Consider the following 23,231-nt stretch of genomic DNA (forward strand, 5'->3'; position numbering starts at 1 on the left):
GCGTTCAGCACAGACTAGAAGGGCCGAGATGGCCTGTTTCCGTGCTGTAATTATTATATGGCTATATGGTTTTTCAAAACCTCAGGAAATCTTGTTGAGTTTGACTGCCTTTAAAGCATTAGAAAGGTCAAACTGGAAACATTCTCCCAGTAAGAGCAATATGACAAAAATCAATTAGCAATGCTGATGACGATCACAGAGGGCATCAACAATAAAGACATGAGAAAGAGGAGCAGAATCAGAACATTCGGCCCGTTGAGTCTGCTCTGTCATTTCATCATGGCTGACCTTTTTCCTCTCAACCCCAATCTCCTGCCTTCTCCCCGTATCCCTTCATGCCCAAACTAATCAAGAATCTGAAGCATTCAAATGGTGTCTTGTATGACCAGCTGAGAAGGTAATCAGAACTTGGGTTTAACCTTTCATCCCAAAGACAGTATCTCTTACTTTCTCAATATCACCAGTTATGTGCACAAATCTCTCGACAATGAACTCCCAATGAACTCTGACTGGAAAACAAGAGTGCATCGCCGAATCCCTTGTGCAGTTGAAGTATAATGTTGATTTTACTATGCATCAGACGTAAGAGGACAAGAGTAATCTTTATATTACACAGATAGGACGGCAGGTTACATCGTTACAGCACCAGTGATCCAGGTTCAATCGCGCCACTAACTGTAAGGAGTTTGTAAGTTTTTCCCATGACCATGTGGGTTTCCCCCTGGTCCTCCCACAGTAAAAAGACGTGCAGGTTGGTAGGTTAATGGTTACATGGGTATAATTGGGTCACATGGGCTCGTTGGGCCAGAAGGGCCTGTTACCGTGCTGTATCTCTAAATGAATGAATAAACAAATAAATGAGTAAATAAATTAAATAGATGGATAATAGAGTTGCCATACGAAAGGTCGAAATGAAGTTGTCCAGCATCTCCATAACTTCAACAGAACACATCTCATTCTCGACAAGACAAACAGCAATTTTCTCAAAATACTACGGTCTCCAGATCAGACAGCATTCTGACCCAGATGTTTATTGGCATTTTTTTCTCCCATAATTTAGACATTTGAAATAAATTCAAAATATGATGGAAAAACTCAGCAGATCAAGCAGAAGCTGTGGGAAGAAAATCAATTAGCATTTCAGACTGAAGGCCCTTCATCAGAATTGATGACCTGATATATTAACTGTTTCTCTTCCCACAGATACTGCTTGATCTGCTGAGTTTTATCAGCAATTCTTTTATTTTAAATTATTTCAGGTTCCTACATTTACAATTATCTTTACATTTCCATTTGGAAGCCTGAAGTTACCCACCGAAAGCTATTACAGGAACACTTTTACCACAGGATTTCAACAGCTTGAAGTCATTGACCATCACCACCCACTCAATCGGAACCAGTTAGTGAATACAGACTTATTACTGTTACCCACAGCCCAGGGACAATTTAGAGAGGCGTTAATAACTAGTTTTAAAAACTTTCTTAAAAACACAGCCAAACATATGCAAATAGTACAAATACTGGAAGAGAAAATAAGGATACACAATGACAAAGATACATTTTTGCTGAAAGGTAGCTTTACAATATTCTCACTCTACAATAACCCCAATATTCATTACCCAGTCAACAAGAGCCAGCTAGAAACCTGGAAATTCCTTAGATTACTTTTGATTTCAAAGTGGCTGACACATGGAAAAGGGAAGATGGTTGATGAAAGCCAAATAACACAAGTTATGTGGTTTTTATGTCAAAACAGGCTCTCCCAACCTGGGGTCCACAGAGCCCGCGGTTAATGGTAGGGGGCCATGGCATAAATAAGATTGGGAACCCTTGTGCTAAAATGGAAATGGCACCCCAGTTGTTCTGCTTGCTTGAGAATCATGCAGGTACTTTTAATTCTTCTGTTTACTTATCAAGAAGGCTGCAGTAGATAAATGAGAGGACGGCACCGAGAAAACACTAATTTGTGGCCACAAAGGTTTCATGACACAGTAATCAACTATAAAAATCAGCATTCTATTTGGCTTACTAACTGCATGCTGACTTCACATTCCATGAACAAGGGTATGCAAGTCTCACAGAACACCAGCATAAATTACTCTCTCATCATTCACATGATAACTTGCTAATCAATATTCCCTCCAAAACGGGCAATCTTGCAGTTGCCCATGTTAAACCATAAAACATAGGAGCAGAATTAGGCCATGCAGCCCATCGAGTCTGCTCCGCCATCCCATCATGGCTGATTCTTTACAGCTGTATCAGACCTTGGTCAGACCCCACTTGGAGTACTGTGTTCAGTTCTGGTCACCTCACTACAAAAAGGATGTGGATTCTATAAAGAAAGACCAGAGGAGATTTACGAGGATGTTGCCTGGATTGGAGAACATGCCCTATGAGAATAGTTTGAGTGAACTTGGCCTTTGCTCCTTGGAGCGACGGAGAATGAGAGGTGACCTGATAGAGGAGTTTAAGATGATGAGAGGCATTGTGTAGATACCCAAAGGCTTCTTCCCAAGGCTGAAATAGTTAACATGAGGGGGCATAGTTTTAAGGTGCTTGGAAGTAGGTACAAGGGGGATGCCAGTTTTTCACACAGTGAGTGGTGGGCGTGTGAAATACACTACAGGTGGCGGTGATGGAGGCGGAAACAATAGGGTCTTTAAGAGACTCTTAGGTACACGGAGCTTAGACAAATATGCAGTAGGGTAATTCAAGGCAGTTTCTAGAGTAGATGACATAGTCAGCACAACATTGTGGGCTGAAAGGCCTGTAACGTGCTGTAGTTTTCCATGTTCCATGTTCTATTTGTTATTCCTCTCAACCTCATCTGCCATCTTTCTGTTTGCTTGCTGACCCCATCTCTTCCCTTTTACAGATATTAGGGATCCTTGTCCCAGTTTCTCACCTTAGCGTTAGCAGCACGTTTAGGAACATTGCACATAATCCCTTTGTCTAAGTTACTCCTGTAATCTGTAAACAGCAAAGACCTCAGCAGAGATGCCATTTGCGACCTACAATTACCACTTGATTGACTTTGTGGCTCTGACCAACTCTGATGCACAGAACATCAGGGCGATGAAGGTAAATAGAAAAAAAAACAGCAGCTCTTTGAAACTGACGAGAAGAGGAGGCTGAGGTTCCTGAGGGACTGCTGAGCCTCTACATAGTGGCGGAGTGGAAATGTGTCTCTACCAAAGGAGGAAGGTATTCCTTCCCTCTGTTAGTTTGCAGGTCACCCCTGGGCAAGGTATAGCACCCGCCTAGCACCCTCAATCAGGGTCATGTGAACCCATGTGGTGGATGGTCGGATGAGCAGCTGGTTCATATCACAAGTCCTGGTTATGCGACCACTGACACCAGGTAGACAATCTCTGAAGAGTATTAATAATGGCTGGGGTCACCCATCTTGTAAAGACACTGCCCAGAAGGCGGCAATGGCAAACCACTTCTGTAGAAAAATTTGCCAAAAACAATCATGATCATGGAAAGACCACAACTGCCCACGTCATCTGACAAGGCACATAATGAATGAATGAATTTAGCACACCTCAACAAAGTGATCTCTACGTCCATTAATAGCTACTGTCTTATATTAAATGTTATAAAAACAACTCGAGTAGCTTTGAACTGCCAAAGTTAGTCAAATGGATCACAATAAACATAGTGGAAATGTGTAACAATTTGCAAAATTTGATGGTTAAGGCGGCAACATTAAATACCTGATTTTAAATGACATGATCGGAGGCCGAGACCAAGGCCTAGCCCAAGGAGTAGAATTAACAGTAATGCTAGCAGCACCTATGCAGGAGGAAAAAGAGATACCATAAGTTTGCACACATCTATTCATTCATTTCCATCTCTTCGTGCTGTATTTCAGGATAAAGTATATATTGTTTGTTGAATGCATCATAAGCCTGTGATACAGCTGGGGGTAATTTTCATTTCTTCAGAGGGATAAAAGCCTATTAGGGTCAATAATTTCACCAACCAGGGAAGATTCATCCACTACTTGACAACCAACTCTCAAAAGTAGAATCTAGTATTTGTTAAGTAATAGAGATTAGATAGTTTGAAATTCTCTCAATATTTCTGTACACCATTTTTTCATAATGACCACAACGTTAATGATTCCCAGCTTGCGTTGGCAGAACTGTCACTTCAGGAAAGCTTTACTCCTTGATTCCAATTCTATGAAAGAAAGAGATCAAAGATTAGCTTTATTTGTCACATGTACATGAATACAGTGAAATGCATCATTTGCGTCAATGGTCAACAGAGTCTGAGGACTGTGCTGAGGCAGCCCGCAAGTGTCGTTATGCTTCCAGTGCCAACATAGCATATGCCCAAAACTTACCAACCCCAACCTGTATGACTTTGGAATATGGGAGGAAACTGAAGCAGATGGAAAAAACCCACGTGATCACAGGGAGGATGTACAACTCCTTACAGACAGCAGTGGGGGGGGAAGGGATTAAACCTTGAACTTACAGCTCCCGCTGTAAAGCATATGCTTACAGCTCACAGTATGTGCCACCTCTGTTGTATATTTGCAGCAATAATGTGCCTCTTTAAAGTTGTCTCTTTTCCTAAGCATTTTTGTTGTCTATTCAATGCAAGGCAATAAATCACATCCATTTCTAAGTGGGTCTCTTTCACCTGGTCCACACTTAAAATTGGCAATGTCTTCCTTATCGTCACACTAACATTTCAGAGCTGCACAGTTTCCAATGTTGTGGAGACTGTTCTACGAGACAGATCTGCAAGTGGTGATTCTGCCCTATGTAGATCTGACACTCTGACCTCAAAGCATCCTGGCAGCCTTTAAGAAGATAAAACATCTACGCTACAGGGAGCAGAACCATCAAGAGTTACCTGGCTCAGTTTGTCAACCCTCCAGTTTGGGATTAATTTGCAGTGTCCACAAAGAAAAAGACCAGTAGACGCAAAGGAAATGAAGCACCACGGAGTGGGACAGTTGCGCTGGAAGAAGTGCGACTGGCCCCCAGCACTAGTGAGCAAGTTCACTTCTGATTCTCGAGCTACAAGCTGGTGTCCCTGGGCATGGTCTTAGAATATGCACAAACCAGATGGCGGAGATATTTTCAGACATTTTTAAACGGTCTCAATATGAACCTGTGATTCCCTCCTGCTTTAAAAATTCTACCATCCCAGTACCGAAGAAACACAAGGTAACATGCAATGATACCAATCGCCTGGTGGTGCTCTGAAGTGCTTCAAGAAGCTGCTCGTGGCACGCATCAACCCCAATCTCTCAGACAACCTCTCTCACTACAATTTGGCTACGGCCAGAATAAGTCTCCGCTGGATGCCATCTCCTTGGCCCCATATTCATCTCTGGACAACAAATAACAGAAATCGGAATGCTTTTCATTCAATACAGATCTGCCTTCAAAACAGTAATCCCAAGCAAACTCTTAGAACCTAGCACCTCACGTTGCAACAGGATCTTTGACTTCCTAATAGGCCATAATCGTTAAGGGTAGGTAGCAACGCCTCTGCCACACAAGGCTGTGTCATCAGTCCTTACCTCACTTCCTGTACATTCAAGCTGGCACAGCCACATTCAACTGGAACTCCATTAATAAATTTGTAGATGATGGGCCAAATCTCATGAGCCCTGCCAGCCTTGCACCTGTATTTGTAATTGTCATCTTCTCTAGAGTCTTGTGCTTTCTGTTGCCAAGTTTATTTTGACAGGCACGGGTTTTTAGCCAACTGTGATTATTTAAAGTCGACTCTCGATTCACGCTTATCATGGCACGCGCGTGCGTGTTTCAAGAATAACTCGCTTCACAGAGTCGCCACTGAAGTTCACTTGGAGTTCAGATGAATAAACTCTTGTTTCTGTCTTGACATGGGAGCTTGTCGCTCCTCCACACCCTGGGTTCAGTCGCCCGTCAGCACACAGCGTGACACAATGAGTACAAGGAGATAGATAAGCCTAGTAGTGTGGTGTTATGACAACAACCTTTCCTTCAGTGTCAGCAAATCAAAAGATACGGCCATTGTTTTCGGGGGGGCGGGGGGGGCCTCTCCACATGCTCCTTTTATATCAAAGATACTCAGCTCAAGATGGTTGAGAGCTTTGAATTCCGAGGAATAAACGTTACCAATAGTCTGTCCTGGTCCAACCATGTAGACGTCATGGCCAAGAAAGCACACCAGTCCCTCAATTTCCTCAGAAAGTTAAATTAATCTGGCATGTCCCATTTGACCCCTCACCAATTTTTAATTGATACACTGTAGAAAGCATCCTACCCAGCTTGATATAGCATTGTTGTGCTGGGGAGAGCAGAGACCGCAGAGTTGTGTTGAGCAGTGTCCACTCCTCTCCATGGATTCTGTCTACACTTATTCAGTAAAGCAACCAGCGTAATCAGAAACCCCTCCCAAACCAGATAGTCCCATCACGCAGAAGGTACAAAAACCTGAAAGGAATTACCACATGGCTCAAGGGCAGCTTCTATGCCACTGCTATAAAACTACTAATGGACCTCTTGTACGACTCTTCACCTCGCAATCTACGCTATCATATGTAAAGCTCACATGATCAGCAGGTGTATGTCTAGAGGAAAATTCGTCCACCCGCCAAACCGTGCCTCCCGTATACGTGGATGCTGTGAAATGCAGACTGGTACAAACTCGCACACACAATGTCAAACCGCACACCATGTACGTTTACAGAATACACTTTATGAATCTTACTAGAACTAAGTGATTAATAGCAATACAATATATACGAAAGAAAAGGCGCCAGAACTTATCAGGGATCAGTCAATTAGTGCACAATCGTTGGAGCTCAACCATCGAAGTCTTTGGTCCACTATTCGATCTTCTCCGACCTCCACGACCCGCGTGCCTGGGACCAACCTCGGTGGTCGACCAGAGCGCATCCAGCACCGTCCGCCTTCCTCGCGATCTCCCCTCCAACTCCCCAAAAGTCCGTGCAACAACAGCTCACAGACCCACAGGAAAGAATAACATCTATCCTAGTTGGTTAACAAATGAATACAATTCCTGTTATCAGTAATTATAACCCAAACAAGCTACGAGAGAAAGCGTACACAACGCTGGAAGAACTCGGCAGGTCAGGCAGCATCCGTGAGAAAAGAGTAGCCAACGTTTCAGGCTGAGACCCTTCATCAGGAATGGGGGGAAAGAGAGGGCCGAAGCCCAGTAATAGAGATAGGGGAGGGGGTAGGTCCTAGATGCGCCAGGTGGAAAACCAATCAGAGGAAAGGTAAAGGGGGGAGGGGAGGGGATAAGCATGAAAGACCGTGTATGGGTCAGGATGTGGTCGAAGAGATGGAGAGAGGCAGAGATAACGGAGGGTGGGCAGTGAGCAAGGGTCTCACTGAACTCCCATCAAAGAGAAGATTTGAACTTCTTCAGGGTAGGCATACCTCGAAGAGATTTCGCAGCGGAGTAACAAATCAAAACACAAAAATACAACTGCAGATGTATGCCCCTCCCCACTTTACCTTTCCTCTGATTGGTTCTCCACCTAGCGCCTCTAGGCCCTTCCCCCTCCCCTATCTCTATTACTGGGCTTTGGCCCTCTCTTCCCCCCCATTCCTGATGAAGGGTCTCGGCCCGAAACGTTGGCTACTCTTTTCTCACGGATGCTGCCTGACCTGCTGAGTTCTTCCAGCGTTGTGTACGTATTCTTTGATGCAGAGCATCTGCAGTTGTATTTTTGTGCGAGAGAAAGCACTCTCTCACCAGTTACCATAACAAAGCATAAAGAAGCATTTTTACTTTTAACTTAACAGAGAAGCCATTTTGATGAACATACTCAGTAACATTAAAAGAAGAAACCCCTTACACATGGCTCTTGCACCTTCTTAACCACCTGTATGGCATTTTCTCTGTTGTACTATATTCTGCTTCTGCTATTGCTTTCCCCTTGTGGTGCCTCGATGCACTGACGCAATGTGTATGTTTGCCATACAGAACAGAGTTTATCACTATACCATGTTAAAAGTGACAATAATAAACCAATTTACTTCCAATGCTGTCTGTGTGGAGTACACACACAATTCCTTACATTCCTCACCCCCATATAGTCAGGTTTCCCATATCCCAGTGGCCAACAATTTTCATTCCACCCCATTCCCACACTGACTTGTCTGTCTCTTGGCCTCCTCTACAGCAAAGCTGAGCAAATTGGAGAAATTGCAGCTCATATTCTGCCTCGGTGGTCCCCAATCTGATGGCACATCAATTCTCTAATTTCCACTAACCAATTCCTCCATCCTTTACTTCTCTTCCACTCCCCATCCTACCAGCTCACATTACCTTCTTTCTCTATTCAATTGTGCCTATTCAATTCCACATTCCTCCCACTGGTTTCCGTCTTCACCTCCTTCCATAGTCCACTATCTCACCCATCAGATTCCACCTTCTTCATCCTTTGTCACTTCCACCTATCACCTCCAAGCTTCTTATATAACTGCCACCCATCACTCTCCCACACATGCCTTCACCTATCATCTGCCAACCCCTCCTCCGCCTTTTCTCTTCACCGACGATCTTCCTTCTTGCTTTCTGGTTCCGATGAAGGATCGCAACCTGAAACGTTAACAGTTCATTTCTCTCCGTGCATTCTGCCTGACTTGCTGAGTTCCTCCAGTTTTTTGTGTGCTGCTCCAGATTCCACATCTGCAGTCTCTTGAGTCTTGCTCTAACACTGACGCTCTGTCCATGCTGGAACTATTATGTTCTTGTGAGTGCAGATGACTTGGAAGCTTGTAAGATTGGAAGGAAGAGTAATGAACACAAAAGCTTTGCACCCAAGACACAGAAGGTCACTTGGCTCATCGAGTCTGTACTGCATGGGAACTTATTATTCCCCGACTTGCTTCATGTTCTTTAATAAATCCTCGAAAACACTCTCCTTATTCTCCCAACAGCCACTACCTCAGCAGTAATTTGTAGTTGCCATCCATCCAACCAAGTTCTGTGTGTATGGGACGTACAAGGAAAAAAAAAACAGGCCTAATATATTACATCTTTATGCTGAAGGCAATCACCATCATGTTTATGGTAACAATCTGGTGTATACAATGCATCAAATAACTCAAAAGTGGACACTGTAAATTTCTTTTGGCTATCACAGTCGCAGACCACGATGTTGCTGAGTCCTCCAATACAAGTACAGTTCTGCCACCTGAACTGTAGCACGACGCTACTACAGTTCAGGGAGATCCGGTGTTGGCAGTTCAAGTTCGACGCTGCCTCCCCGTGAAATGCATGTGTTTCCTCCAGGAGCTCCGGTTTCCTCCCGCAGTCCTAAGACTGGTTTATTGGTCATTGTAAATTGTCCTGTGATTAGGCTCGGGTTAAACAGATGGGCTCCCGAGCAAAGACAAGCAGGTCAGCAACAACACCACGGACAAATAAAATTGAGATGACAAATTGCAGAGCATTAGAAAAACTAAATTGCATCATACAGAGCTGTCTTACATCCAATAGATCACTTAAAGTTCTGTAGGCCTTTCACATCAGCTATGGACAGTTAACAGCTAAAAGGAGGTGGTAAGTCTACAAAACAATCTCACCTTCAACAATGACACAGCCATACAAGTGGCAAAAGCAAGCTTGAAGTCTCTGCCAATTGCCCTACCCCCCCTCCTTATTCTGTCTTCTGCCCCCTTCCTTTCCCCTCCTGATGAAGGCGTGAACATCACCAATAACCTGTCCTGGTCCAACCACGTTGACGTGGTGGCCAAGAAAGATCACCAATGCCTCTATTTCCTCGGCAGGCTAAAGAAATTTGGCTCAACCCAGTTGACTTTTACAAAGTCTATCGACGCACCACAGAAAGCGTCCTACCTGGTTGTGTCATGGCTTGGTATGACATCTGCTCTGCACGTGACCGTCAGAGAGTCGTGGACACAGCTCAGCGCATCACAACCACCAGTCTCCCCTCTAAGGACTCTGCCTATACTCCTCACTGCCTCAGGATAGCAGAGAGCATTATAAAAGATCCCACCTACCCCTCCCCTCTCCCTTCGAGCAGGAAAGGCTAAAGGACATACCACTAAGCTCAACGACACCACTTTTCCCCCTGTGATCAGACTCTTGATCAGGCCTCTTTTACAATAAGATACACTCCTGGCCTCAATCCACCTCATTATTATTCCGCACTTTGGTTGTGTGCACTGCACTTTTTCAATAGCTTTTATACTTCTATTTTGCATTCTTGTTTTACCTTATTCTACCCCAATGCACTGTGTCATGATTAGATCTGTAAGGACAGTATACATGACATTTTTCACTGTATCTTGGTATGTGTGGTACCACAGAAACCTCAGCCCATAACCACAAAGAATCAATCTAGCCACATCTCCCAAGATGTTTGACAAAATTACCGTCACTGAATTCTCCACAGATACAGTCCAATAAGTTTATCTGGACTAGTCACATATACCCTGAAACTGCAACAGATCATGAGGCTGGGTATTCTGCCGAGAGTGATTAATGTCCTGCCTCACCTGAACCCTTGCATAGGGAAATACTCCCCACTTCACTAGATGAAGCAGCTGTAACAATATTACAACTCCACAAAGTTCTCTGGGTTTTATTTCTCCTCTCCACACAAAACACGTAGATGCTGTCTTGGGAAAGTATTCCCCCACCGCCCCGTATTTTTTACCGGCACATTACAGCAATGCCCACTGGTCCTTGGCCCTGACTACCCTGTCACGATCTTCTACATCAATCATTTTCATTCTTTGAGGAGGATAAATTTCAATTCTAACTGTATTATGTTACCAATAAAATTCCTCAGTCTTGGAATCTACTTGGCAAATCTCCTCTGAACTCTCTCCAGGACATCACATCCTTCCTAGATTGCAGGCTACAACTGTTCTAACCAAGGTTTCATATTCCACATATGCCTTGTATTCTGGCAGCACGGTAGCACAGTGGTTAGGGCAATCGCTTTACGGCACCAGCCACCACCGATCTGGGTTCGATTCCTGCCACAGTCCATAAGAAGTCTACACCATGTGGGTTTCCTCCAGGTGCTCTGGTTTCCTCCCACATTCCAAAACCTGGGGAGTTTTAGCATGCTATGTTGGTGCTGGAAGTGTGGGGAGACTTACTGGCTGCATTTCACTGCATGCTTTGATGTACATGTGACAAATAAAGCTAATTTTTAATCCTCATATTTCTTTTTAATCTCATAAATACAAATTTCACTTATGAGGGACTTCATTGAATAACTTCTGAAAATCCATGTCGACAAAACCTCCTACATTCCTTTCATCGGCCTTCTATTACTTCATCTAACAGGTTCATTGGGTTAGTCAAACACAACGAACAGATCTTTGATGGCTGTCCTTTATGCACCATGCACCAAATGCTTGTAAATTCTCTCCACACCCCACCCCCAAAGCACCAGGACTTCAGCAATAGCTGAGGTCTCTGTCACCCATTGAGGGCTCCTTTTCTACATTACAGAAAATAATCTCCACCCATTGCAAGAGAGTGACTTTCAAGGACTCTTCATCTCAGGTTCTCAACATTTAATGCTTATTTATTATTGCTTCTTCTTTTCGTATTTGCAGTTAGTTGTCTTCTGCACTCTGATTGAACATCCTAGTTGGACCGTCGTTCACGGATTCTGTTATAGTTATTATTCGATAGATTTGCTGAATATGCCCACAAGAAAATGAATCTCAGGGTTGTATATAGTGACGTATATGTAATATTCGATAATAAAATTTATTTTGAACTTTAAAAACTACAGTCGGAAAAGAACCTAGGTAAATCACCCATAGATACAAGCAATTCTGCAGATTCAAATCTACGTATGGATATCGTAACGTATAGTGAAATGCACTGTTTGCATTTAATAATGCTGGAAGTTTTGTGTAACATACACACAAAACACTAGAGGAGCTTGGCAGGTCAGGCAGCATCAATACCCCTCTATGCACAGTCAATGTTTCAAGCCTTCATGAGAACTAGTGAAGGGTTTCAGCCTGAAACATCAACTGTTTATTCCTGACTACAGATGCTGCCTGACCAGCTGAGTTCCTTGCCAGCAGCTTACAGAAAGCTAGCAAGAGAATTCCAAGCGACACACACAGAATGCTGGAGGAACTCAGCAGGCCAGGCAGCATCTATGGAGAAAAGTACTGTCGACATTTCGTGCTGATTTCCAGCATCTGCAGATTTTCCCTTGTTTCTGAAAATAATTCGAAGAACATCTTGTTCCCCACCAATGTTCAGTTCTTTTTCCTGGCTGGGGGTCAGGGAAATCCCCTTGTTATACACAGTGAGAGATAAGAAAGCTTTATCTCTGCACAGAGTGTGAGAGTGAAGACATTACTGGTTAATCTGTCCAGTCTTTAATCACTGGGTATTAACTCCCACCCGCTTTAGAATAACAGAATTGAATTTGCTAATCTGCAGTCCTCTGGAATTTCACTTGTAGCCAGGGAACACCGAAAGATAAAGGCAAGCCCTTATAAACAATCTTCAACCTTGTTTACCTAAGCAAACATAAACACACATCATCAAGACAAGGTGATTTAAATCAGAGCTAGCATTTTCAGTGCGTGCTCTTCACCAATCTTCCCTTCATCATCCAATTTCTGCGGCCAGAGTGAAAAAGAACACCACCTCACATTCTACCTGACCGACCTACAACCTACGGTATGAACAATGAATCTTCCAACTTCAGATACCCCTTACCTCTGTGTTAGAACAGAGAATTTTACAGCACAGCACAGGCCCTTCGGCCCACAACGTTGTGCCGACCCTTTAACTTACTCTAAGATCTATCCATTCCCTCCTACATGGCCCTCCACTTTTCTCAGCATCCATGAGCCTGTCTAAAAGTTTCTTAAATGCTCCTTATGTACCTGCTTCCAACACCACCCCTGGCAAGGTGTTCCACACACTCACCACTCTTTGTGTAGAAAACTTACCTCTAACTTCCCCCTCTATACTTTCCTCCAATCACCCTGAAATTACACCCCACCTGTGTTCTCACATTTCTAGCCACACCCCTCCCATCACCCAATCTTGTCCCCTTCACCCGTCACTCTTAGACCACAAGTCTTAGGAGCAGAATTAGTCCATTTGGCCCATCTTGTCTAGTCTGCCATTCCATCATGCCCCGTTCATTATCTCTCTCAACCCCATTCTCCCGCCTTCTGCCTTTGACGCCCTGCCTAATCAAGAACCTATCAACCTCCACTTTCAATACACTCAAAAACTTGGTCTCCACAGCTGTCTGTGGCAATGAATTCCAGAGATTCACCACTCTCTGACTCTTCCCACAGTTGGCTTCAGCTGCCCCTTATCTCAATCCACTTAATCACCTTCCTTACTTGCACACTTGCACTCCTGTCCCTCACCTCTAGCCTCACGTTTTCCTCCTTCCTCTGTTCTACTTCCACACTTCCCTCCTCCATCCATCCATCAATTGGATCCACCAATCACTGGCCAGTTCTCACATCACCTCACCTCGTTCTATTTATAGTGGCCATCTCCCCTCCACCCTTTGTCTAAATAAACATCATCAACCCGAGACAACAGCTGTCCATTCCCCTCTACAGATGCCGCCTGGCCCACTGTGTTCGTTTCCCATGCGAGAAGGGAGGTGGCATGGTCATGTAGCGGTTAGCACAACGCTTTACAGTACAGGCCACCGGGGTTCAATTCCCACCGCTGCCCGTAAGGAGTTTGTATGGTCTCCCCATGACCACCTGGTTCACCAGCTTCCCCCCCCCAGTCCACCGATGTACCGCTTGGCAGGTTAAATGATCGTTGTAAACTGTCCTGTGAGATGGTTCGGTTTAAATTGGGGGATTGCTGGGTGTGGCTTGGAGGGTCAACTCTGCACTATAGATAAATTAATAAATCTCTCACCGTCAGATAATTCACAGCCAGAGTTGATTTTACTCAGCCACTGCATTTATTGAATCAAGGATTTTTTAAAAAAGGAAACCTTTTTGGGATATTAAAGAGCATTTTGGGTCGAAAGCACTTTTGTCAACAGTGATTCTATTCTCTGTGCTAATTCTCTCCACCGGCCCACAGTAATAAGACAGGTGAAGTGGACAAACGCTGAAGGTGCTAATTCTGTATCCAGCATACAGCCCATAATAAATGCATAGTGGGTTGTACCCAATTTCCTCACATGCTTGCTCAAGACATTCAAATTTCCGATATATTGTAATAATCACACCCTAGAGTTCCGAAACCACAAAATACTGAAAGCGCTCAGTCTGTATGGTAACGCTTCACACAAGGATCCCTCGTCAGACCGTAAACATTAACTCACTCTCTCTCCGCAGATTTCCCGAGTTGTTGAGCATTTCCAGCAAGTTCTGTTTTTTGTTCCAGTATCTCCAATTCCGCCTCATTTTCAGCCCCTCAAGTTTCCAGGGCGGAAAATCTACCCCAAACTGTCAGAAAAGTTGGGAGGCCGTGTCCCGCATGTGAAATTTACATCCGTAATTCCGCAACATTTCAAACTACTGACAACTCCGGATACTGTGCATCTTGTACAATATCTGCAGGGAAACCTATAAACTTTGAAAACATAGCAAATTGTGCATCAGCTCGCGTCTAATGTGAATTAAATAGATTAGAAAACAAAAAGCAAATCGCACAGAAGTAAACCGAAGTAACAGGGCAGTTAAGTTGGGACAGCGTTGGAAGCTGGGTAATTGGATTAAGACGGGACTCTCCCTTTAGCCGGAGCCCCTCGGTGCCCCTCGGTAACCCCCTGCCTGATACTCACTGCAATGAGCACCCGGTGGTTGTGCCAGCGACTCTTCGCCCGGGGCTCGGCGTCGGCTTGCAGCATCGACGTGCGCTGCTGTTTAGCTACTTCCAGGTCCATGCGGCGACCACTCTCCGTTGCACTGCGATCAACAGCTCACTTTCAGCAGAGCTGAGGTTAGAGTGAGGAGGGGAGGCCAGAGGGCGTTCCCATGGCCGGACGGCAAACCAATCCCCGCCGGAGCAAGGCGGGTCAGGGGAGGACGCGGCCGGCCCGGGACGGCGCCGCTCCGGCCGCAGGTGAGCTTCGCTCTGCAGGGCACAAAGCTCAAGGTCGCCTCGCTGCAACTGTTGCAAGTAAACAGACTTGTTTGCGACAGTTCGCTCCACCATTCCTTGCGATTTACAGTTTCCTATTCCCCAGCAACGGAGAGGTTTGATTGCTTGGGGAGCAAATGTATACGAGCGTTAAATTGTTTCCTTTCAATTTGATCGTTGGATGTTTTAAAATAAATCAAACAATGAATTAGAGATTCTTTAAGAAGAACTCTTACTTAAAATAGAGTAAATTTCCCATATCCGAGCAAAAATCGAGGTACTGGAGGAGTTCAGTGTTCAAGGTTAATCTGTGGAGAGACCAGTTAAGAGTCGCAGGGTAAATGGCATTGACCTAATGTTGTCGAAGGGCTTGTCTGACTGAGCAAGTCGCAATTACCCATATCACTACAGTCTAGACCTTTCCTAATCATGTGCCTAATTCCTAATCCAAATGCCTTTTCAATATTGTCATTGGATCCGTCTCTGGCAGCTAGTTCCATATAGCAACCACAACTTGTGGAAAAGTTACCCGTCTCTGCATTTCTAGTTTTGGATTCCACTGTCCTGGAGGAAATGCGCCTCGAGATTGTGTACACCTCTGTAGAGAGAGCCCTGAGCCGCAACAGAAAACCAGGGTAATCGGGTTCTCCTCGTGCCTCCCAAAGTCGAACGGCAGTCCCTGTGGTGAGAGGTAGAAGCGGGCAAGCCGGCCACTGGGACTCCGGTGAAGCTGCACAGGCCGATCCCCGGTACAGTGGGTTGCAGAGTCATTGATGAACTCCAATCATCGGATAATGGAGCCGGGAGGTCATCGATGGCCTCTGCTCCGCTTGGAGTGAAGGGCCCTAGTGAGTAAGACGACTTCTCTCACAGCTACCTGGACTATTCCTCTTCCCACCCTGTCTCTTGCAAAAATGCAATTCCTCCGTCTCCACCGCATCTGCTCTCAGGATGAGGCTTTTCATTCCAGGACGAAGGAGATGTCTTCCTTTTTTTAAACAAAGGGGCTTCCCTTCTTCCACCATCAACTCTGCTCTCAAGCGCATCTCTCTAATTTCCCGCACATCTGCCCTCACCCCATCCACCCGCCACCCCACTCGGGATAGGGTTCCCCTTGTCCTCACGTACCACCCCACCAGCCTCCAGGTCCAACGTATAATTCTCCATAACTTCCACCACCTCCAACAGGATCCCACCACCAAGCACATCTTTCCCTACCCCACTCTTTCTGCTTTCTGCAGGGATAGCTCACTACGCGACTCCCTTGTCCATTCATCCCCCTCATCCCTTCCCACTGATCTCCCTCCTGGCACTTATCCCTGTAAGCGGAACAAGTGCTACACCTGCCCTTACACTTCCTCCCTCACCACCATTCAGGGCCCCAGACAGTCCTTCCAGGTGAGGCGACACTTCACCTGTGAGTCGGCTGGTGTGGTATACTGCGTCCGGTGCTCCCGGTGTGGCCTTTTATATATTGGTGAGACCCGATGCAGACTGGGAGACCATTTCGCTGAACACCTACGCTCTGTCCGCCAGAGAAAGCAGGATCTCCCAGTGGCCACACATTTTAATTCCACGTCCCATTCCCATTCTGATATGTCTATCCATGGCCTCCTCTACTGTCAAGATGAAGCCACACTCAGGTTGGAGGAACAACACTTTATATACTGGCTGTGTAGCCTCCAACCTGATGGCATGAATATTGACTTCTCTAACTTCCGTTAATGCCCCTCCTCCCCTTCTTACCCCATCCCTGATATAATTAGTTTTTCCCCCCCCTCTTTTTTTTCTCTTTCTGCCCATCACTCTGCCTGTTTTCCATCTCCCTCTGGTGCTCCCCTCCCTCTTTCTTTCTCCCTAGGCCTCCCGTCCCATGATCCTTTCCCTTCTCCAGCTCTGTATCACTTTTGCCAATCACCTTTCCAGCTCTTAGCTTCATCCCACCCCCTCCGGTCTTCTCCTATCATTTCGCATTTCCCCCTCCCCCCACTACTTTCAAGTCTCTTACTGTCTTTCCTTTCAGTTAGTCCTGACGAAGGGTCTCGGCCCGAAACATCGACAGTGCTTCTCCCTATAGATGCTGCCTGGCCTGCTGCGTTCCACCAGCATTTTGTGTGTGTTGCTTGAATTTCCAGCATCTGTGGATTTCCTCGTGTTTGCTTTTCAAGTAAGACTTCTTCCTGTGTTGTTTTATGGCGGTTGGCAAAGCAGCTTTATGGTGCATTACCGCCACCTACTAGACTGGAGTGTGGATCGTTTGATAAACAGGAGGAATAAAAAGATTGCATTCCCTAAATTCTATATAACAAACCAGAGTCTTTCAGATACTTCATGATATAGGTCCTTATTTCTCTTGAACTCCCACTTAAAATGTCTTCTATACCCGCAGCAGATTTTTTTTTGTTTATCTTAAGCGCTCCTATCATCTTCACTCTTTCTCTTTGATACTTCTTACATTTTATCAATACATGTTCAATTGTTTCTGGTTGATTACAGTATTCACACAACCCAGTTGGATGTTGCCCTATTTTATATAATGTGTAATTAAGACTTGTGTGTCCAATTCTTAAATGACTGATGATCACTTCTATCTTCCTATGCCCACCTGATATTCTCTGATATCTGCTTTGCCTTTGTATTTTGTACAGTTGTCTCCATGTCTCACTCTCATCCCAGTGCTTCTGCCATGTCTCCTCAATACGTGTTTTTATCATGCTTTTGACTTCCGATTTGCTTAGAGGGATCTATTACAGACGATTTGAGTGATTGTTTAACTATAATGTCCAATTTTTCATTACCCTCCACACCACAATGAACAGGAACCCGAAGGAAGCTTACTTCTACCCCATTTTTGGTCAGGGTATATAACTTGCATAGAATCTCCAATAAAATATCCTGTCTGCTTTCAGATTTTCTTCATTTCATAGAGGTTAATACAGACAAACTGTCTGAACAGATTACAGCCTTTTTGACATTATTTTCTTCTATCCAAGATAATGCACTCAATATTGTCATTAATTCTGTTGTATACACTGATAAATGGTTTGATGCTCTTTTCCTAATGCTAGTTTTGCACTGAGGAATGTAGACTGCAATACCTGTGTGGCCAGACCTAGGGTCTTTTGATCCATCCGTAAATATTATAAGTTCGTTTCTAAAATGCAGGTCTATATATTCTTGTACCATGAGTTTGATTCCACAGACTTTTTAAAAAGTTATTGCGGGTTTATATCCACTGTATGTATTGTAAAGAGCCATGGAGGAACATCAGATAATGGAACTGTAGGGCTATATTCCATCTCATGTAGATCATATTTTTGTGCTGTTGCAACCCCGATCCATCCAAAGCTACTATAATTTGAATTATTATGTTCCCAGCAGTCCTTTAATATAGCTTTAGCTGGATGTGAATAGTTAACCCAGTAATGTAGCTTTATTCTTTCCAAGTCTTAATGACATTTCCCCCATTTCGACTTGAAGAGCTGATACCGGTGATGTTCTGAATGCACCACTACATATCCTGAGGGCCTGAGCTTGCTCAACATCCAGCATTTTTAAATTACTTTCTGCAGCTGACATGTATGCTACACATCCATAATCCAATGTAGCCCTCATTAGAGCTTGATAAATAGTGAGTAAGACTCTCCTGACACAGTGCCTATAAAAAGTATTCTACAAAGTGATCTAAATTAGTTACAATATAAAACACAATAATTGCATTAGTATTCATCCCCCTTCAAGTCAGTATTGAGTAGATGCCCCTTTGGCAGCAATTACAGACTTCAGTGTGTGGATACGTCTCCAGGTTTGCACATCTGGACACTACAATGTAAAACTTTCCCTATTCTTCTTTACAAAACTGCTCAAGCTCTGTCAGTTTGCATGGGGATCTTGAGTGAACAGCCCTATTCCAGTCAGCCACAGTTTCTCTTATTTAGTCATTTACGGGATCTGGGTGTCGCCAGCTAAGCCAGCATTTATTGCCCAACCCTAGTTGCCTTTGAGAAGGTGGTGATGAGCTGCCTTCTCGAACCAATGCAGTCCCTGAGGTGTAGGTACACCCACTGTGCTGTTAGGGAGGGATTTCTATGATTTTGACCCAGCAACAATGGAGGAATGGTGATATGTTTCCAAGTCAAGATTATGAGTGACTTGGAGGGGGTTTTCCAAGTGGTGCTGTTCCCAGGTATCTGCTGTTCTCGTCCTTCTGGATGATAGTGGCCGTGGGGTCTGGAAGGTGCTGCCTTAGGAGCTTTGGTGTGCTGTTCCAGTGCATCTTGTAGATAGTACACACTGCTGCAACTGTTCGTCGATGGTGGGGGGATTGGATGCTTGTGGAAGGGGTACCAATCAAGTGTGCTGCCTTGTACTGGATGGTGTCAAGCTTCTTGAGTGTTGATGGAGCTGCTGTCATCCAGGCGAGTGGTGAGTATTCCATTACACTCCTGACCTGCGCCTTGTAGATGATGGAGAGGCTTTGGAGAGTCAGAAGGTGAGTTACACGCCACAGGATTCCTAGCTTTTGACCTGCTGTGGTAGCCACGGTGTTTATATGGCTAGACCAGTTCAGTTTCCTGTCAATGGTAACCCCCAGGATGTTGATAGTAGGGGATTCAGTGATGATGATGCCACTGAATGTCAAGGGGTGATGGTTAGAGCCTCTCTTGTTGGAGATGGTCATTTTCTGGCACTTGCGTGGCTCGAATGTTACTTGCCACTTGTCAGCCCAGGACTGGATATTGTCCAGGTCCTGCTGCATTTGGGTCAGGTTTGATTCCAACCAGTGGAGGGTTTCCCTCTAATTCTCATTGACTCCATTTTAGCTGGGGCACCTTGATGCCATACTCGGTCAAATGCTGTCTTGATGCTGAGGGCTATCACTCTCATCGCACCTCTGGTATTTAGCTCTTTGGTCCATGTTTGGACCAAGGAGGTGATGAGGTCAGGAGCTGAGTGGCCTTGACGGAACCCAAACTGGGCATCCGTAGGCATGTAATTGCTGAGTAGGTGCTGCATGATAGCACAGTTGATGACCCGTTCTATTACTTTGATTGATAGTAGGCTGACAGGGCATAATTGGCTGGGTTGGACTTTCCTGTTTCTTGTGGACAGTGTTCCACATTGCTGGGTAGATGCCAATGTTGTAGCTGTACTGGAACAGCTTGGCTAGTGGTGCAGCAAGTTCTGGAGCACAAATCTTCAGGACTATTGCCAGGATTTTGTCTGGGCCCATAGCCTTTGCAGTATCCAGTGCTTTCAGCCATTTCTTGATATCACGTGGAGTGAATTGGATCGGCTGTATACTGACATCTGGGACGCCGGGAATTTCTGGAGGAGGCCGAGCTGGATCATCTACTCGACACTTCTGACTGACGGTTGTTGTAAATGACTCAGCCTTATCTTTTGCACAGGTATGCTGGGCTCCTATCATTGAAGATGGGGATATTTGTGGAGCCGTCTCCTCCAGTGAGTTGTTTGATTGGAGTGAGGTCTGCACTCCGACTTGGCCACTCCAGGACATCTACTTTGTACTTAAGCCATTCTTCTGTAGCTTTGGTGTTATGCTTGAGGTCATTGTCTTGCTGGAAAACAAATCTTCTCCCAAGTCACAGTTCTCTTGCAGACTGTATGAGGCTTTCCTCCAGGATTTCCCTGTATTTTGCTGCATTCATTTCACCTTCTACCTTCACAAGCCTTCCAGGGCCTGCTGCAGTGAAGCTTCCCTACAGCGTGATGCAGCTACCACCATGCTTCACAGTAGGGATGGTGTGTTTTTGACGTGCGGTGTTTGGCTCGCGCCAAACAAAGCTTTTAGTCTGATGGCAAATAAGTTTAATTTTGGTTTCATCAGACCATTGAACCTTCTTTCAGCAGACTATAAAATCTCCTACATGCCTTCTGACAAACTCTAGCCAAGTTTTCTTTTTTTTTAAACAGTGGCTTTCACTTTCTCACTCTCCCATTTGGGCCACTGAAGTTTGTAACTCCTCCAGAGTTGTCATAGAGTTCTTGGTGGCCTCCCTCACTAGTCACCTCTTGAATGGTCTTGCATGGACTGCCTGCTCTAGACAGATTTTCAGCTGTGCCATATACTTTCTAGAAAAATTACAGCTCAATACAGGCCCTTTGGCCCACAATGCTGTGCCAAACATGTAATTTCTAAAGCAAGTACCTAGGCTTACCCATAGCACTCTATTTTTCTAAGCTCCATGTACCTATCCAGGAGTCTCTTAAAAGACCCTATCGTATCTGCCTCCACCACCATCGTTGGCAGCCCATTCCACACACTCACCACTTTCTGCGTAAAAAAAAAACAAACAACAACTTACTCCTGACATCTCTTCTGTACCTACTTCCAAGCACCTTAAAACTATGCCCTCTCATGATAGCCATTTCAACCCGGGGGAAAAGCCTCTGACTATCCACGCAATCAATGCCTCTCATCATCTTATACACCTCTAATCCTCTGTTGCTCCAAGGAGAAAAGGCCGAGTTCACTCAACCTATTCTCATAAGGTATGCTCCCCAATCCAGGCAACATTCTTGTAAATCTCCTCTGCTCCCTTTCTATAGTTTCCACATCCTTCCTGTAATGAGGTGACCAGAACTGAGCACAGTGCTCCAAGTGGGGTCTGACCAGGGTCCTATATAGCTGCAACACCACAACTCAGCTCCTAAACTCAATCCCACGATTGATGAAGGCCAATACACCGTACGTCTTCTAACCACAGAGTCAACCTACGCAGCTGCTTTGAGTGTCTTATGGACTCAGACCCCAAGATAACCTGATCGTCCACACTGCCAAGGGTCTATATACTATATTCTCCCATCATATTTGACCTACCAAAATGAACAACCTTACACTTATCTGGGTTGAACTCCATCTGCCACTTTTCAGCCCAGTTTTGCATCCTATCGATGTCCCGTTGTAACCTCTGACAGCCCTCCACACTATCCACAACACCCCCAACTTTTGTGTCATCAGCAAATTTACTAACCCATCTCTCCACTTCCTCATCCAGGTCATTTTTTAAAAAATCACGAAGAGAAGGGGTTCCAGAACAGATCCCTAAGGCACACCATTGGTCACTGACCTCCATGCAGAATGTGACCCGTCTACAACCACTCTTTGCCTTCTGTGGGCAAGCCAGTTCTGGATCCACAAAGCAATGTCCCCTTGGATCCCATGCCTCCTTACTTTCTCAATAAGCCTTGCATGGGGTACCTTATCAAATGCCTTGCTGAAATCCATATACACTACATCTACTGCTATACCTTCATCAACGTGGTCAGTCACATCCTCAAAAAATTCAATCAGGCTCTTAAGGCACGACCTGACTTTGACAAAGCTATGCTGACTATTCCTAATCATATTATGCCTCTCCAAATGTTCATAAATCCTACCTCCCAGGACTTTTTCCATCAACTTGCCAACTACTTGAAGTAAGACTCACTGGTCTATAATTTCCTGGGCTATCTCTACTCGCTTTCTTGAATAAGGGAACAACATCTGTAACCCTTCAATCCTCTGGAACCTCCCCCAACTCTATTGATGATGCAAAGATCATCACCAGAGGCTCAGCAATCTCCTCCCTTGCCTCCCTTCTATTTCTTGATTATTGACTTAACTGCACTCCAAAGAATATTCAGTAACTTGGAGATTTGCTTGTATCCATCTCCTAACTTGTGCTTTTTAATAACCTTTTCACAGTGTTGATGAAGTGTTCTTTTGTCTTCGTGGTGTTGTTTATAGCAGGATACTGACTCACCAGCAGTTGGACCTTCTGGATACAGGTGTATTTTTTACTACAATCAATTAAAACACCTTGACTGCAGATAGGTGATCGCCATTTAACTAATTATATGACTTCTGAAACCAATTCGCTGCACCAGCCATGATTTGGAATGTCATATTAAAGGGGGAGAGTAATTAAGCAATAAATTATTTTGTGTTTTATATTTGTAATTAATATAGATTACTTTGTGGAGATCTGTTTTCACTTTAACACGAAAGAGTCTTTTTTTCCTGTTGAACATTCTCAGAAAAAGCCACATTAAATCCACTGTGATTCAATGTTGTAAAACAATAAAAAAGGAAAACTTCCAAGTGGGGGTCAATACCTTTTATAGCACTGTAACTCAAG

General features: G+C 44.6%; 1 protein-coding gene and 1 long non-coding RNA gene across 2 annotated transcripts in view; one reads left to right on the top strand and one right to left on the bottom strand.

Annotated features, from left to right (window-relative positions):
- LOC140733648 (ectonucleotide pyrophosphatase/phosphodiesterase family member 3-like) overlaps positions 1–15,002 on the bottom strand; it is a 114,429-nt gene extending 99,427 nt beyond the window's left edge. Inside the window, exons 1-2 of the mRNA XM_073057262.1 lie at positions 14,789–15,002; positions 3,723–3,801 (exon numbers count right to left, since the gene is read on the bottom strand). Of these exons, the coding sequence (XP_072913363.1) occupies positions 3,723–3,801; positions 14,789–14,890 (181 nt within the window). The 5' untranslated portion in view covers positions 14,891–15,002. The remainder of the gene's footprint in view (positions 1–3,722; positions 3,802–14,788) is intronic.
- The window catches only part of LOC140733651 (uncharacterized), a 53,102-nt gene continuing 44,763 nt past the window's right edge, over positions 14,893–23,231 (top strand). The window contains exon 1 of the long non-coding RNA XR_012100330.1: positions 14,893–15,069. This is a non-coding gene — a long non-coding RNA (uncharacterized lncRNA). The remainder of the gene's footprint in view (positions 15,070–23,231) is intronic.

Source organism: Hemitrygon akajei, chromosome 9, assembly GCF_048418815.1.
Source record: "Hemitrygon akajei chromosome 9, sHemAka1.3, whole genome shotgun sequence".
Classification (NCBI taxonomy): Eukaryota; Metazoa; Chordata; class Chondrichthyes; order Myliobatiformes; family Dasyatidae; genus Hemitrygon; species Hemitrygon akajei.